This window comes from Miniopterus schreibersii, assembly GCF_964146895.1.
Source record: "Miniopterus schreibersii genome assembly, chromosome: 3".
Classification (NCBI taxonomy): Eukaryota; Metazoa; Chordata; class Mammalia; order Chiroptera; family Miniopteridae; genus Miniopterus; species Miniopterus schreibersii.
In genome coordinates this window covers 63,257,848-63,274,495 of record NC_138103.1, presented here as the reverse complement: position 1 = coordinate 63,274,495, position 16,648 = coordinate 63,257,848, and the positions used below count along the sequence as shown (strand labels likewise).

At 46.2% G+C, this 16,648-nt stretch overlaps 1 protein-coding gene and 1 pseudogene across 3 annotated transcripts in view; both read left to right on the top strand.

The window, feature by feature from the left end:
• THBS4 (thrombospondin 4) overlaps positions 1–2,852 on the top strand; it is a 79,363-nt gene extending 76,511 nt beyond the window's left edge. For both annotated transcript variants that reach the window (XM_081131395.1, XM_081131396.1), the window contains 4 exons: positions 35–231; positions 865–1,037; positions 2,001–2,140; positions 2,634–2,852. In XM_081131395.1, coding sequence (XP_080987521.1) covers positions 35–231; positions 865–1,037; positions 2,001–2,140; positions 2,634–2,695 — 572 coding nt within the window. In that variant the 3' untranslated portion in view covers positions 2,696–2,852. The remainder of the gene's footprint in view (positions 1–34; positions 232–864; positions 1,038–2,000; positions 2,141–2,633) is intronic.
• Positions 2,853–10,227: 7,375 nt separating this feature from the next.
• Positions 10,228–11,833, top strand: LOC308554921 (serine/arginine-rich splicing factor 7 pseudogene; annotated as a pseudogene). The gene is made up of 2 exons: positions 10,228–10,297; positions 11,047–11,833. The product of its transcript is annotated as a serine/arginine-rich splicing factor 7 pseudogene (transcript).
• Positions 11,834–16,648: the final 4,815 nt, after the last annotated feature.

The following is a 16,648-nucleotide window of genomic DNA, read 5'->3' as shown; positions in this document are numbered from 1 at the left end:
GTTTGCTTTTCTAATTTTATTCGGATCTCTACAGGATACACAGCTTTTAATGGAGTTGACTTCGAAGGGACCTTCCACGTCAATACCCAGACGGATGATGACTACGCCGGCTTCATTTTTGGTTACCAGGACAGCTCCAGCTTCTACGTGGTCATGTGGAAGCAGACAGAGCAGACATACTGGCAGGCCACCCCGTTCCGAGCTGTTGCAGAGCCAGGCATTCAGCTCAAGGTACGGGTGGTTTGAAATCACCAGTCTCCCTTTCTTCTGGGCCCTCGCCCTCCTTTTAAATTCTGTTTTCTCCCATATTCTCCCATGTGGCATTTAGTTCATCTAAGAAGTGGTCACATTCGTGCTAGTGTTCAAGTCCGGGATCACTAGAGCCCACCCGGGTCCCTGCCTTCATTCCTATGTACGAGCTATATCCTAACTTCTGGGTGATCTAGTGGTGAGACTGTCAGCCCGAGTAGGACCCAAGAGGTGGAGGAGATTTGGGGTACATCTCAGGCATACTATGTTGGAAACTGTTTCCTCAATGGGCCGGCTTTATACAGGAGGACTGGAGGCTTCCTCTCACTCCTACTGCAGAAAAGGCAGATCCAGAACCCTCATCGGGCAGACGCGGGGAGCAGTGGATTTATAGCAGAAAAAATATGGGAGGGGTTAGTGGAATATTGGCCAGTGCTGGTTATTAAAGGGCTAGGATCACCTCAGTAAAAATGGCATCTTAAGCGTTTATGCTTTTGTCCAAATCCAAGGCAGCCAGACTATAGCCATGAACTCACCTCCCCATCACAACCCCACAGATCCAGGAAGGGTGGTCTATGCATTCTGTTCCAAATCCTTGCTTATGTCATTGTCCAGGCTGTCAAGTCTAAGACAGGTCCGGGAGAGCATCTCCGAAATTCCCTGTGGCACACTGGGGACACCAGCGACCAGGTCAGGCTGCTGTGGAAGGATTCCAGGAATGTGGGCTGGAAGGACAAGGTGTCCTACCGCTGGTTCCTGCAGCACCGGCCCCAGGTGGGCTACATCAGGTAGGCGGACAGCCCATCTCACCTTGCACTACAAGCAAAGCACACCCTCGTTCTGCAGCTCAGAGCCTGCGCTCCCCTGAGCAGGCCCTACCCAAGATAGTCCACCGGGCAGGCCAGGGCTTCCAAGAGCTTGGGTTATAGCTCACAAAAGGGGATGGGGGAAGACTCAGGCTGAGCACCTGGACATTGGGATCAAACTAAGGGTAGAAGGACCTTCTGGGGGAGACCTTGGCCTAGGGAAACTAGAGCTCTTCTGCCATGGTCTTCAGAGAAGCCTGAAAGGGGAAATGAGGTGAGATGCATGGCTGAGTCTCCATCCATACCTCCCATTATCCCCCTGGTAATGATTCAACAGGCTCTTCACCTACCCAAGTGTCTTCTGGAATGAAGGACGAGTTGTGATTTTTCTGTCCAGGGCCTTGTAAGCCACCCAGCATCCTGGCTTCATTAGTGCCACAGTGATAGCCAAAAATGACCCCACAAATTTCTAAAACCCTGCTGTAGGGAGTGCTGTCACTCCTGATGAAAGTCATTGCTCTGAGATTCCACCAAATGAAACCAGTCAGACCCAAGGAAAAGCAGCTTTTTTCAGGCATGAGGTCTAGCCCAGGTAACTCTCAGAACAATGAAGTCACAAAGCTTCTCCGGCCTGGATTGTACTGTGATTTCTCTGTAACTGATGAGCAAATGTCCATCGAGTTTGACTCTGTACCCAATATCTTATTAGGCTTTTGGAGACAGAAGATGGGAGGACATGAACACATGGTCCTTGACCTCCTGGAGCTTCCAGTCTAGTAGGGAAGGGGAATAGCTAGAGCACAATGCAGGCCTGTGAAATATAGAGTAGGAAACAGAGCAGAGACACACGTGTATAAGAAGTGGGAGCCCTGGGTCTCAGGATGGGCACTCCACCCTCACCTTGGTTTGAGTTTCATGGATCCCCACTCTACTGTGTGTCTGCAGGGTGCGATTTTATGAAGGCTCTGAGCTGGTGGCTGACTCTGGGGTCACCATAGACACCACCATGCGTGGAGGCCGGCTTGGCGTCTTCTGCTTTTCCCAAGAAAACATCATTTGGTCCAACCTCAAGTATCGCTGCAATGGTAATGCACATTCTTATTACTACACAATATTATTACTGGAATTAAATAATGCCACCTTATTTTTATAGCACACTTTCCTCCCAGAAGCCCAAAGCTCATGCCACATATTCACTACAACCTGACAGTCCCAGTGTAACCAAAGTAAAAGGTAGATCTCACTTTTCCTATGTGACAGATGAAGAAATTGAGACCCATAGAATTTAACTTCTTGGGGTTCAGTGAGAAATTCAGTCAGGTTTCATTTTAAGGCAGCTTTTATTTTCATATGGCTCAAACATAATCACAGACTCAAAATTTACTCTGCCTGCTAATTTTCTTTCGGCCTGTGAATGAGCACTTCTGGGCTTCAAGGCAATGATCTGCAAAGCAGCCAAAAGGAGAAAATGCCTGCAGGGCCTGTCGGGCAGGCTGACAGTGACCCCTACAGGCGAGACAGACCAGGATTCCAGGTGTAAGGAGCCTCACTAACCCCCGTGCCTGTTCTTCTTCACAGACACCATCCCAGAGGACTTCCAAGAGTTCCAAACCCAGAATTTCGATCGCCTGGATAAATAAACCCAAGAAGCAATTTGTAACTGCTTTTCTAAACGCTAAATCCATGTATTTTTTAACTTCCTACAACTTTTTTTATATACACTGTGGCTTTCTTTTACCAGCCCAAATATATCAAACTTTTTATATGAATGTAGCAATAAAGAAGAGATAATTCCTAAAAACTGTGTTACTCAGACATGACTCACACACCATCAAAGCCTGGGCCACAAGTATGTTGTCCTGAGGCATCCACGTTGAACATGTGGGGGGATCGTTTTCCCTTGGACCAGGTCAGTCAGTGAGACTGAGCATGTGTGTGAAACAGAAGGCCCAGGCCAAAGGCCTCATCTTCGGTCACTCTGGTTAGCTTCACACAAAAACGTAATAGTTCCAAGCTTACCTCAGCAGCCTCCCTATTCTGAGTAAGGACCCCCAGAAACATGTGTTCAGAGGCCAGGCACCTTCCCTATGAAGATTCTTCCTGACCAATCCCTGGTCATATTTGCCTAATTCTGAAACCGTCCTCCACCCCACACACCTCCACAGAGACTTCCATCCCAGAACCTTCAAGAATTATGCTTATTTATATGTATATTTGGCTCCCCCTAGTGGAATGTAAGCTTACTGAAAATAAAGGACCAGGTCTTCCACAATCATTACCCTCAAGTGCCTAACAGTACAGCCATCCTTTGGTATCCACCGGGGATTGGTTCTAGGACTCCCTGTAGATACCAAAATCTGCAGATGCGCAAGTCCCTTATTTAAAGTTGCAAAGTATTTGCATAATAAATCATTTCTAGTTTACCTATAAAACCTAATGCAACGTAAATAGTTGTTATACTATATTGTTTAGGGAACAATGACAAGAAAAAAAGTCTACATGTTCAGTACAGACCCAACCATCATAGGCCTAACTACACAGTACACGTCAGCAACAATGTAAGTTTTCCCCCCCAAATATTTTCAGTCTGTAGTTGGTTGAATTCATAGATGCAGAATTTGTGGATACAGAGGGCCGACTGTACTTGGCATATAGTAGATATCCAGTAAATGTTTGCTGGATGGATGGATAAATGCCTCAAGTAACAAAAATAATAGTGTAGATAGATCACATAAGCCCTCCTACAACTTAAAAAGCTGCTCACAACATATGCTCTAACTATGGTGATATCAGCAGCATCACTATGTACAGGGCAGAAACTTGCCTAATTTGTGCACTAGCCTTTCTTCCTTTCTATTTGTAAGGCAAAGATCCAGGCCAATTTTTATAAATTCCTTAAGAATTTTGTTTCAGCCTCACCAGTGTGGCCCCGTGGTTGAGCATTGACCTATAATCCAGGAGATCAAAGTTAGATTCCTGGTCAGGGCACATGCCCGGGTTGCAGGCTCGATCCCCAGTAGGGGACGTGCAGGAGACAGCCCATCAATGACTTTCTTATCATTGATGTTTCTAACTCTCTCCCTGCCTCTCTCGGAAATCAATAAAGACATGTTTTTTAAAAAGTAATTTTGTTTCAAAGAATTTTTCTGGGTAGTAATATATTCTCCTATTCCAGAATTCCTGGAAATATGTTGTTATAAACAAAGGATAAACACTCTCACCACCATTTTATAATTTCAACAAATCAGAAAATCCAGTGGCCTATGCATGACCATGAGATGTGGAGGGTTTCAGGACACCCCTTCACATGTAGTGCCTCGAGGGGCATGTTGCCTCAGTTCAAGACATTTGATCTCCTCCATCTCAGTCTTCTGTGAGCGGCCAGAACGCAGGCCTGTCTGACAGACAGTCCCTCCCCCTGCTGACATAGTCCAGCCTCCTGGGGGTTCTGCCACAGGAGCTGCCTTCCGTGGATTTCTGGGCCATGTTGCTGTCATTCGCCTTTTTCAACCTGTGGTTCCACATCTAACAAATCTCTCCCAATCCCCAAAGACCTGGGAAGGAAATGTAAACTTATTTGGTTGGAGATTGCCATCTCTGAATCGTCTCCCTTTTCCTCACTTTTTGTATCTCACTGAAGGGTCATTTTCTGAGCCCTTAGGGCTTCCAGGAGCTCTCTGGCCCACCCGGTCCTCCACCTACTCTATGGTACAGTTAAGTTCTATCTTTATAGCTATTTTATTGCCCGTTCTTCAGAGTCCTTGGCACTTTGCTAGGCAGTCTGTGAGGAAGGCCAAAGATCCTCTCCTTGAAGAATTTCATTCTAATCACTGAAGTACATACCAGATCCTGCACATGAAATGTACTAATCTCTAAGAGAAAAGTGTGTCAGTTGATTAGATCTGGATGGGAATCTGAGCTGAATTCTTACAGTATCTTGATTGGACTTTCAGTGAGCCTGGTTTCCTTACCAAAACCATGCTATGGCTCCTATATCTCTCCTGCACTGCCTCCCTGAGTCTGGTGGAAAGAGGCAACCTCTCCACCCGCCAGTCTCTCTGCTGTTAGCTGTGTCGTTGCTCCAAGAAAGCATTCTCTCCACAGGAAACAGTTTCTTTACTTAATCAATACTTTTTTTTTTAATCTTCACCCAAGGATATTTTTCCCATTGCTTTTCAGAGAGAATGGAAGGGGGAGAGACAGAGAGAAACATCTATGTGTAAGAGACACATTGCTTAGTTGCTTCCTGCACCCGCCCGGACCTGGGCTGGGGATTAAGTCTGCAACTGAGGTATGTGCCCTTGGTCAGAATGGAACCCTGGACACTTCAGTCCACGAGCCAACATTCTGACCATTGAGCTATACCAGCTAGGGCTAATCAATAGTTTTATGACTATAACCATGGGCATACCATGGGTCCACAGGAGAGCTAGAACATAATTCTATCCCTTAGGAAGCGTATTACATTGTTGGGAAGACAAACTTGTTATATACAATCAGGGAGGAAACAGAACAGGTAGATCCAGTGGTGTACTAAAGCCAGCACTTACCTGCTCATGAGAACGTACCAATCATTACATTTTTAGGAATTTTGTGAGCTAGTTAGTAAAAAGTCGATAGCTTGAAATCGACTTACACTACAGAAATTGGCAAACATTACAAATCAGGGCTCCAGAGAGTTGATTGTCAAACATTTACCAACACACAACTGGGTACACTATCTTGTTTTATTCCTAGTTGTCCCTCGTCAATATCTGGGAAGCTGATACAGGAAGCTTGAAACTATCAGAAAACTATTTGTTTAAGAAGTGGGGAGGTACTCTTAGAAGAAAACATAGGCAAGAAGCTCCTCAACATTAGTCTTAGCAATGATTTTTCTGGATAGAATACCAAAAGTACAAACAGCCCTGGCCATTTAGCTCAGTGGTTAGAGTGTCGGCCTGCAGACTAAAGGGTCCCAGGTTCGATTTCAGCCAAGGGCATGTACCTCGGTTGCAAACTCAATCCCCGGCCCCGGTCCAGGTGCATGCAGGAGGCAACCAATTGATGTCTCTCTCTCACATCAATATTCTCTCTTTCTCTCCACTCTCTCTGAAAAGCAATGAAAAAAATATCCTCAGGTGAGGATTAAAGGATAATAATAATAAATAAAAATAAAAAACAAGCATCGGACTACATCAAACTAAAAAGTTTTTGCACAGTGAAGAAAACCGTCAAAAAAAACAAAACACAACTACTGAATAAAAGAAGATATTTGCAAACAATATATCCAATAAGGGGTTAATATCCAAAATATATAAGGAATTTATATAGCTTATCAATGAAAACAATGAACAATCCAATTTTTTAAATGAGCAGAAGACCTGAATAGATGATCCTTCTCCAAAGAAGACATACAAGTGACCGACAGACATATGAAAAGATGCTCAGCATCACTAATCATCAGAGAAATGCAAATAAAACCACAATGAGATACCACCTCACGTCTATCAGAATGGCTGCCATCAAATCAACAGACAGCAGGAGGATGTGGAGAAAGGGGGACCCTAGTGCACTGTTAGTGGGATTGGAAACTGGTGCAGCCACTATGGAAAACAGTGCCGAGATTCCTAAACAAACAAACAAAAAAAAATAGAGCTACCAAATGATCCAACAATTCCACTTCTGAGTATTTATAAAAAAAAAAAAAAAACACTAATTCAAAAAGATATATGCACCCCTATGTTCACGGCAGCATTATTTTCAATAGCCAAGACACGGAAGCCACCTAAGTGCCCATTGACAGATGAGTGGATAAGGAAGTGGTGCCTATACATAATGAATATTACTCAGCTGTAAAGAAGAATGGAACCTTTTTTGCAACAAAGTGGATGGACTTAGAGGATATTTTGCTAAGTGAAATAAGTCAGACAGAGAAAGACATACACAGTATTTCACTTACGTGTAGAATATTTTAAAAAAACAAAACAAATGAATAAGCAAAATAACACAGAATCAGACCCATAGAGAGAAGCTGGTGGTTGTTGGGGTAGCAGTGGATTAAAAAAAATGTTTAAAAGTTTTTTCAAAAAAAAAAAGAAATTCCACAGCTGAGTGCTCTAGATGGGTGGTAGGGCCTGAGTCCCAACACTGCCCTGGAAAGTCACAGCTTCAGTTCATAGCGCCCTGAAAACAGGATTCGTTTCACTCTTTTATCCAACCTGTGCTCTAGCATACAAGTCTCCCCTTCACTAAGTGTAACTCGCTAAGTAATATCAAATTTGTACATTATAAAACACAATAGGAAATCACTGTCGGGAGCATATGCATCCTCAAAAAAAGAGTTGTCCAAGTGTGGACATCTGTTGCCACATTTTGGGATTTTTCTAAATAGTTGATCATTAATTGCTTCTTTTATAGCACCCGCTAGAGTAAACTGTAGCAGATAGCCAACGTCTAAGACAAATGCATGGAAAGAAAATTTTCATTGAAAAGTTTCTTCACTAGTTTACTTTTAATGAGCTATCCTCACACAAGTCCATCTGCTCCCAACTCCCCTCCCATGAGAATTCTGAGAATCGGGTTGAGAACAAACATCTCGGAAGTCCCTTAAGCCCTTTGATTTCTACGAGCTTCTAGAGGATGAGGACCGTGCAATATTCATCTCCATGCCCCACCCTTAGCCCCTCAATCAAGTATTTGTTGAATTAGAAAAACCAACTGCACTAGACAAATAGCAGAAGGCTTCAAATTCTCCAAAGAAACCAGTAGGGGGCAGCAATCCCTAAAAAAACAGCCCCTTCTCAAAGTCACCCGGTCTGCCCGGAGGGTTAAATGAATGGCCTTTCCAAATACCTTCCACCCCAGTCTTAATCAGTCATGAAAGAACAGTCTCAGAACTGTTTGTCTCAGTTGGCTGTCTAATAATAAAAGACTGGTTAATGATTATAATGCATTGTAAAACCTTCAGAAGAAAAGGAGAATGTTTTGGGGACTATTTGTGTGTGTGTGTGTGTATGTGTGTAAGTTTTTAAGTTATTCAGTTTTAAAACCAGTACATTTTTTAAAAATGTCTTTATTGATTTATTTTATTTTTAAAAAATGTATCTTTATTGATTTCAGGGAAAGGAAGGGAGAGGGCGAGAGAGAGATAGAAACATCAATGATGAGAGTTGGCATTGATCGGCTGCCTCCCCCAGGCCCCCTGCTGGGGGCCAAGCCTGCAACCCAGGTATGTGCCCTGATCAGGAATCAAGCCACGATCTCCTGGATCTTAGGTCGATGCTCAACCGCTGAGCCACACCGGCTGGCCAGTACATTATAAGGGAAGCAATTTGACCAAAAATCTGTCACTGAATTTTGAGACCCATTAAAACAAAGTTTAATGAGAAAAGAAAAACAGCCCTATTCTGAACAAGCTGCTCTTTTTCAGCTGAGATGATTTCTACAAAGTTTGTTAAAAGTAAAATACCAACTACAGTTTATTGAACACTTCCTCTACTCCTCGCTCTATATTAACTGCTAATGGTTCAGTGCTTAACTCTTATTTACCAAAACATGCAACTCACCAAACAACAGCCACCACCCACGAAACAACCTACATTTGAACTACTATGACTTATTCTCTGAATGAACACTGAAACCTCATTTTGTTTTCCTTCAGGAACTGCCTAGAGCAGGCTCTTTCCTTGTCTCTCAACCAAAATGTATACGATAACCTTCTCCGTGAGCCAAGCTAAGAGCTCTTCGCCCACCTGCTCCCCACCCGCTCACTCGCTCACTCACTCACTCATTCACTCACTCATCAAACACGCACTAAACAATTATAGTGGTACCTGGCTTTCCGAACGTGATCCGCTCTGGAAGGCCGCTCGAGCTCTGAAACGTTGGGAAACCAAGGGGTCCCAGCCGCCAGCCGGGCCTCCGGGTCCTGCCTCAGCGGAAGCCGGGCCACTCCACTTCCGAGGCGGGTTCAAACCAAGCACTTCCTTCCGGTGTCCGGCCTTCCTAACCTGAAATGTTAGTCCACAGTGACCTTGGAAACCGAGGGACCAGTGTGCTCTGTGCCAGGCACTGTGCCGGGCCTGTGAAGGACATGAAAGGGCACACATGGCCAGGTGGCCTAGGCCAGGCTTTGTGTGAGCAAAAGCCCAGTTTCATTCTAATACTGACCATAACTGCAAAAGTATCATTTATTTTAGAAGTGACACCCTTCCCTCTGACTCTATTGATAAAGTATCTGTCTCTTAGAAGAACCCCCACTTACTTAATCCTGAGAGTTTTGGGGTTTTTTATCCTCACCGGAGGATGTGTTTATTGATTTTTATTTTTTTAGAGAGAGAGGAAGTCGGGTGAGGGAAGGCGGGAGGGAAGAAGAGAGAGGGAGAGAAACAGTGATCGATTGCCTCTTGTACTCGATCCGACTGGGGATCGAACCCAAAACCTAGGTATGTGTCCTGACCCTGATCGAACCCATAACCTTTGGCGTACGGGACAATGCCCGAACCAACTGAGCCACCCGGCCAATCCTGCCACTTCTTAGCTGGGTCAAAAAGAGCCTCGTCCTAATGCCCCGCGAAGAACATTTTCCGGGAAGCAGAGGGCAGCTCCCCAGGCCAGCAGGGGTGCTTGACAGAAGTTGAGTCAGAAACTGTTTGGCCTGCACAGTGTTTTCATTATTGTTGGGTTTTCTGTTTGTTTGTTTGTTTGTTTGTTTTGCTAACTTGAGAGCTTTCTGTGTGTTTTTTTTTACATATGTCTTTAATTGTCAAATATGTCTTGATTTCAGAGAGAGGGGGAGAGAGAGATAGAAACATCAATGGTGAAATTCATTGACCTGCTGCCTCTTGCACGCCCCCTGCTGGGGATTGAGCCCTCAACCCGGGCATGTGCCCTGACCGGGAATTGAACCTCGATCTCCTGGATCACAGGTCAATGCTCAACCACTGAGCCACACCGGCCAGGCTGTTTTGCTAACTTGAACAGACATTTAAAACTTGGAAAAGTTCACATAAAAATCTATATTTCCAGCTTCTCTTAAAAAATCAACAGCTCTGGCCACACTATCTGATTTCTGCACAGGAACCTTGGAGAGAGCTGCGTCATTTACATGCCCATGTCCCCTTCCAACCTTCGCTTACTACACTCCTGCCTGGCCCCTCTAGGTGACTGAGTCTCAGACCCTCGACTCGAGATGTTCAAGGCTTTCTACAAGGAGCACATGGAAAGGGTGGACTCCACCCCTGTGGCTGAACAGCTGCTAGGTAACCTATCCCTAGTCCCACAGCTAGTGAATGGCAGGGCCTGGACTTTGATCCAGGTGTCCTAAATCCACAACAAAGAGCTGATGTGCTCAAATTGGGAAACTGAGAAGAATTAGCAAAGGGGCTAGTTATGAAGGTGGGGGCAGGTTTTGGGAAACAGAGAGCACAGTATCTTTTCCTATGTTCCTCTTCCCCTCACCCACCAAGCAGAAGAGGGGAGCTGTTGCCACCCCTCCATACCACCCTTGACTAGCAAGTGGAAAGAGTGTCACTCTTCCTGGAGAGGGTAGGGGTGCAGTGAGGGCCAGCCTGCAAAGCTGTGGCCTTGGGTAGAGGGGCACAGCCACTGTGCAAAACCCCACAGAGAAGGAGCCAAGGAAATAAGTAGCCCAACCTCAATCTTCTCCCCACCCCCCCATTACTCGAACTTAGCCAGAGCCAGTGCAAGAGGGCCACTGATGCAGACAGAGCCTTCATGCCAGCCCTTCCCAGCAGAAAGCAGAGTGGATGCAGGTGGGAACTTTTGCCCCAGGACCAAGGGAAGACCCCAGTACACGTGTATCACATCTTAATTAGGCTCCACCACAGGGCCCTCTGCATCAGACACCAGATCTACCCCCCTAAAAAAATCACATTGCCAACAAAAACAGGGAGGGAAAAAGACTAACAGGTAGTGCTGCTGGGACTGAGGGCATAGTAGGGCTTTGTAGCTTTTGTATTACTCGCTCCTTGGGCACTGGGCATTTGAGCTCACGGGCCAGTCATCATATCGAGTTACAGGCGGCACAGAGGAGAAACCAAGGTGTATGTTGGTAACCTGGAAACTGGTGCTGGCAAAGGAGATTTAGAAAGGTCTTTCAGTTATTATGGTCCCTTAAGAACTGTGTGGATTGCAAGAAATCCTGCCTTTGTGGAATTTTAAGATCCTAGAGATGCAAAAGATGCAGTGCAAGATGACTTGTGGTTCCTGAGTAAGGGTTGAACTATCAACAGGCATGCCTTGGAGATCTCATTTTGATAGACCACCTGCCCAACGTCCCTCTGATCCCAGTGATACATGCTATGAATGTGCGAAAAGGGACATTATGCTTATGATTGTCATCACTATAGATGGCAAAGAAGAGCAGGTCCTGGTCTAGATCACATTGGAGATCCAGAGGTAGGTGATACTCTCGCTCATGAAACAGGAGCAGGGGAGCGAGGTCAAGATCAGCATCTCCTCGATGATCAAGATCTGTGTCTCTTCTCTTTTCATGGATCACGATCAGCTTCACTCAGAGGATCTAGGTCTGGTTCTATAAAAGGATCAACATATTTCCAGTCACAGTCAAGGTCAAGATCCAGACCCAGGTCTCTTTCACAACCAAGAAGCAGCGATCAAAGTCCAGATCCCCATCTCCAAAAAGAAGTCGCACTCCATCAGAAAGGCCAGGAAGAAGCGCAAGTCCTGAGAGAGAAGACTTAAGTTCTCAAGTTCACCTTTTAGGGAAAAGCTATTTTGTTTACATTATTATAAGGGATTTGGAATGTTTGTAAAATGTAACCTAGGAAGATTATTTCAACCATCTAATCAAAATGGACCTGTATTATTACTCTGTAAATTCATAGCAGTAAGATAATATAAATTTTTGTTGAGTGTATTAACATCTTATAGCTTGAAAATGTGGGGTTTTATTTGGCACATTTAAATAAAATGTTTCTAACTAGGAAAAAAGAAAAAGAAGAAAGACTAACAACAGTATTGGCTTGACTTAGAGAGTGGTCCAGACACTTTGTACACATGACCTCCAATCCTAACAACACCCTGTAAGGGCAGGAAAGGAGGGGGCGGGGGAGAAGAGAAAGCGGGTTCCCTGTTTGTAACTGAGGAATCTGAGGCCCAGAATGGTAAAGGGACTTGCCAAATACATATGCTTCATAACTTACGAGGCAAGACTCAAAGCCCTTGTCACTGGCTCTGAAATGATCCTATAGATATAGAAAATATTCATCAGTTGTGCGGAAAAGAGTTAATAGGCAGGCCTGAGACTGCTATCTCTTAAAAAGACCGTGCCTTGATGAAGGACGCAGACCCAGTAAGTTTTTGTTGTTGTTATTGTTTACGAAAGGGAGGAAGAGAGAGAAATAGATACATATACAAAGATCAGCGCCTCCCATAAGGGCCCCAACCAGGATCTAGGTACACGCCCTGACTGGGAATCGAACCAGCGACCTTCTGGTGCGCAGGATGACACCCTAACCCACTGAGCCACACCAGCTGGGGCAGGCACAGCAACTTTATACAGAGGACCTGGTTTCTGCGGCTTGAAAAAGTTCACCAGGCTCCATCTTGCTTCCCACTGCACATGGCCTTGCTCACAGCAAGGAAAGTTTCATTCCTACTGAAAAACGCTGTGGCAGACGCTTTGGTGGCCTGTCCGTTTCTCATACCCTTGTCACTCGCTGACATCAAGCTGCCGGCACCTGCAGTTGTTTGTTTCAGAATGTTCTCTGGTACCGAGGTCACTTCTTCTGCCCAAGCAGCAGGTGAGAAGTGCAAGGGAATTCAGAGCCCCGGCAGTGTCCCCAGCCAGCCCCTCACTTCGTGGGGATGCCCGAGTCATGCACTGTGCAGCACCCCCAGCACCACGGCCTCAGCGGTAAGGGACTCCCCACCCCTGCCTCGCTCTCCACTCCCCTACCGAGGGGTCCTTCCAAGTAAAGAAGTTATACTCAAATCCTTACCTCAGGGCCTGTTCTGGGTCAACGCAGCAGAGGTAAACCTCCCTCGGCACCAGCCCACACAGATTTTCTTACCCCAGAGGCTGAGAATCTGAGGCTTGGACACCCTGTGCTGGTGAGCACGCACACATAGACATAGACATCTCCAACTTCTCTCTCAGCCAACATCCCAAGGACATCCATACCCGCCAGCCACTTAGCTGGGCTTCATTGCCCCCCCATGAATAGCCCAGAAGGCCAATCAGCAAAAAGAAAATGAGAACAATGAGGGAACAGTGGTAGAAAAGCCCACAGACTTTGGTAGGTGCTCATTAAATATCTGTTAATCAGAGGAGCAGTGGGAGCAGGCGGCCTCCGCTCCACAGCACGCCATCCCACCCCTACTCTCTCCGCAAATCATGATGCAGAAACTGCACTTGGTTTTCTCAAACTGTTCTTCTGCGTCTTCAGGAGAGTGTGCCAGGAACACGCTTTTGAAGCAGCCTGCTTGTTTATAAGCACAGTTCCACTGTAGCAAGCCAGCTGTCACTCCTGCTGGAGGCCTGCTGGCCTCATCCTTGCCACCTGCCCAAAGGGAAAACTTAATTCATAGAAACTCCCTCCTGATTCAGGGACCCTCTCAGGAGTCTCCCTGACCCTTGGCATCCATTTCATGAACAATAAGTGACAGGGAACTCACTACTCCCTGAGGTAGCCTAACCTATTGTCGGAAGGTTCTAATTATTAATAGTTCTTTGTTGTTGTTTTGTTAACCCTCACCCGAGAATATTTTTTCCATTGATTTTTTTTTAGAAACAGTGGAAGGGAGGGAGGGAGGGGCGAGAGGGGGAGGGAGGGGGAGAGAGAGAAACATCACTATGAGAGAGACACACTGACTGGTTGCTTCCCACATGGGCCAGGCCAGGGACCAGGGATCGAACCTGCAACCCAGGTACTTGCCCTTAACAGGGAATCAAACCCTCGACCTTTCAGTGCTATGGCCGACACTCTACTACTGAGCAACACCAGCCAGGGCTGTTAATAGTTTTTAATAACAGTCATTAAACATTTACTATGCACCAGACACTGTTAAAAGTGTTTTACCTGTATGAACTCAGCAGACCCCTGCACCAACCCCATGCTCCAGCTGCCATTGTCATCACCCTCAGCACCGAGAAGTGAGCTTGCAGAGCTGACAAGTGGCAGAATGAGATTTCTAAGAGAGGGAGTCTCCCTCCAGAGTCTCCCTGTATCGCCCTTTTCTTATTTAGGGCAAAAGTCTCCTGCCACATAACAGCCTTTTTAGGTCCAGATTCTTGTGAGATTGTGAAGAGAGCCAAGGGCCCTCTCCTTGCTAATGTGCATACAGACACCAAATTCTGCATACAATTTCAGGGAGTCAACCGACTCGAGCCCATGGCACACAGGCTCAGAGCCACTGCCAACACAGCACCACAGAATATGTTGCTTTGGCATCTGTTTGGAAGTCCCTTTCTGTAGCCTCATGTTTCTCCAGGCTACCTTTTTACAGTTCCACATGAAAGAAGGTTCAACCTCACCCATAACCCAAGAAAAAGAAATGTAAACAATAATGAAATTAAAACAATGATGAGTGCTAGTGTGTACTTCTGAAGCTCGCAGCCATACAGACTCAAAAATCACGTGCTGGGCGGGTTGTACTCATTTGTTGCTGCTGACATTGGACCTGTACTCACTACCTTTGGAAAGAAATTTGGCAACACACAGGAAAGAGTGATGAAAGTACCCACAAGCTCTTGACCTGATAATTCCATTCCCAGATTCCAAGTCAATGGATAGATGGAAATAAAAGCCATATGTGGAAAGATGGTATAGCAAACTTAACCTCTAAGAGAAAAAAAGAAAAAACCTAATGCCCAACAAACAATTGGGAAGTTAGGGGGCCCTCTTTGGAGCCTGCCCGTGCCCTTCTCAGGAGCATGTACCTGTTTTTTTTAAATTCTGGAGGCCCCCATGGGACTTGCAATTAGGGAAACAGTGGGCAGCAAAACCCCTGAACCTGTCTCCAAGGCCTTTTTCTCTGACTTTTCAGTCGGCCAATAGCAGCCCCACCTTGGCTCACTCCTGTCTTTTCTTCTATCGTAGGCCCTTCCAAACTAATACAATGTTAAGTTTATATTCACAGTGTATGCATTTTAAACATTCATTTTTAACGTAAATATTTTACAAAGACTACAACATTCCAGGCTATTTTAGCATTTCTGCATATAATATACTTGAGACCACCACCACGCCTCAGAAAACGGCCGAGGCGTGGGGGTGCCTGCGAGCAGCCCCGGTGAAGGGCCTCGGCCAGAACACCCAGCAGCCCGACGGGAACTCTCCGGGGAGCTGGAATGACGGTGTGCCTGGACGCAGCCTTCAAATCTGGCCTGAGAGCCAGCTGGCACCATTAGACAAAGAAGGCCTGAGCTTTCTCATTAGTCTGGCAACATCCCAGCTCCCCTCCTGCCAACCCCCACAAAACCATCTGGAAAATGGAAATAATACCTTCTGCTTCCTACCAAGCTCCAGGGACCCTGTGAGGGACAGGGAGAGATTTCCCGCTAAGCTTCCCACATTCCTAGAGGTTGCCCCGAAAGAGGCTGTAGGGCCTCCTTTGCCCTAAAAAGCAGAAATAAGACACTCATCAGCGCTCTGTCCAGCTGCCCTGGCCCGGCCTCAGGAGCTGCTTCTGCTCCTAGCCCACCCGATTGAAGGCGAGCTGCCCACGAGGCTCCCTGCTGGTTCAGCCACCTGAGAGGCGAGTTAACAGTGCTGTGCACTCAGTGAGCTCTCGAGTGGCCTGTGGATCCTTAGCACGCAGATGCTGATTCAGCCACTCAGGGCCAAGGTCCTGAGCTCCTGCATTTCCCCCTGGTGACTCAAATATTACTGGGTAGAGTGGAAAGGCGCTAGACATACAGCAGGAGGGAACTTCATCCGTCTCAAATGCATTCTGGCAGAAACCTGGACTCCCAAGCAGCTTGATGGTTGTCTGGAGGGACGTGTGATGCTCTCCCTGGCAGCTCAGAGGGGGATGCAGGTCCTTCCGAGCTCTGTCTGGCCATCCACATTTCCTCACACTCCAAAGCGGGCACACAGCCTTAGAGTCCAGGCAGGGTTTGGCAGGCTTACAGTCCAGCACCAGCAATTAACCTTTAGGTTAGGGCCCTGGGAATTCATAGGTGTGCACAGCTTAGTTTCGGAGTGTCCCCGAGAAACAACGCAGCCCCTCTCCAGATGGGCTTCTGTGCACCTTCCCTCCCTCCAGCCCCTGCTGTCCAGGCCCCAGGGCGGACTCATTCTGGTTAATTGCACTTTTCCTGGCAGGGCTTCCAGGCTCACGAAATTCATCTCTTGCCAAAGGCAGAGAATCTGCAGACAACAGAGAGCAGGGCTGCAGCTAATCAGGTGCAATCCCTTCTTAATGACGTCTTTTTTCACCCTAATTATCAAAACCGTGCAACTCCCTTTAAAAAATTTAGAAAATGTTAAAAAGTATAAAGAAGGAAATGATCCTGCAATTCTACAATTCAGAAATATTCTGTTTTAACATTTTGAAGAATGTCCTTCCGATCTCTTATATGCTGAAGTGTAATTGGTATACAGTTCCACACTGGGCTCCCCAAA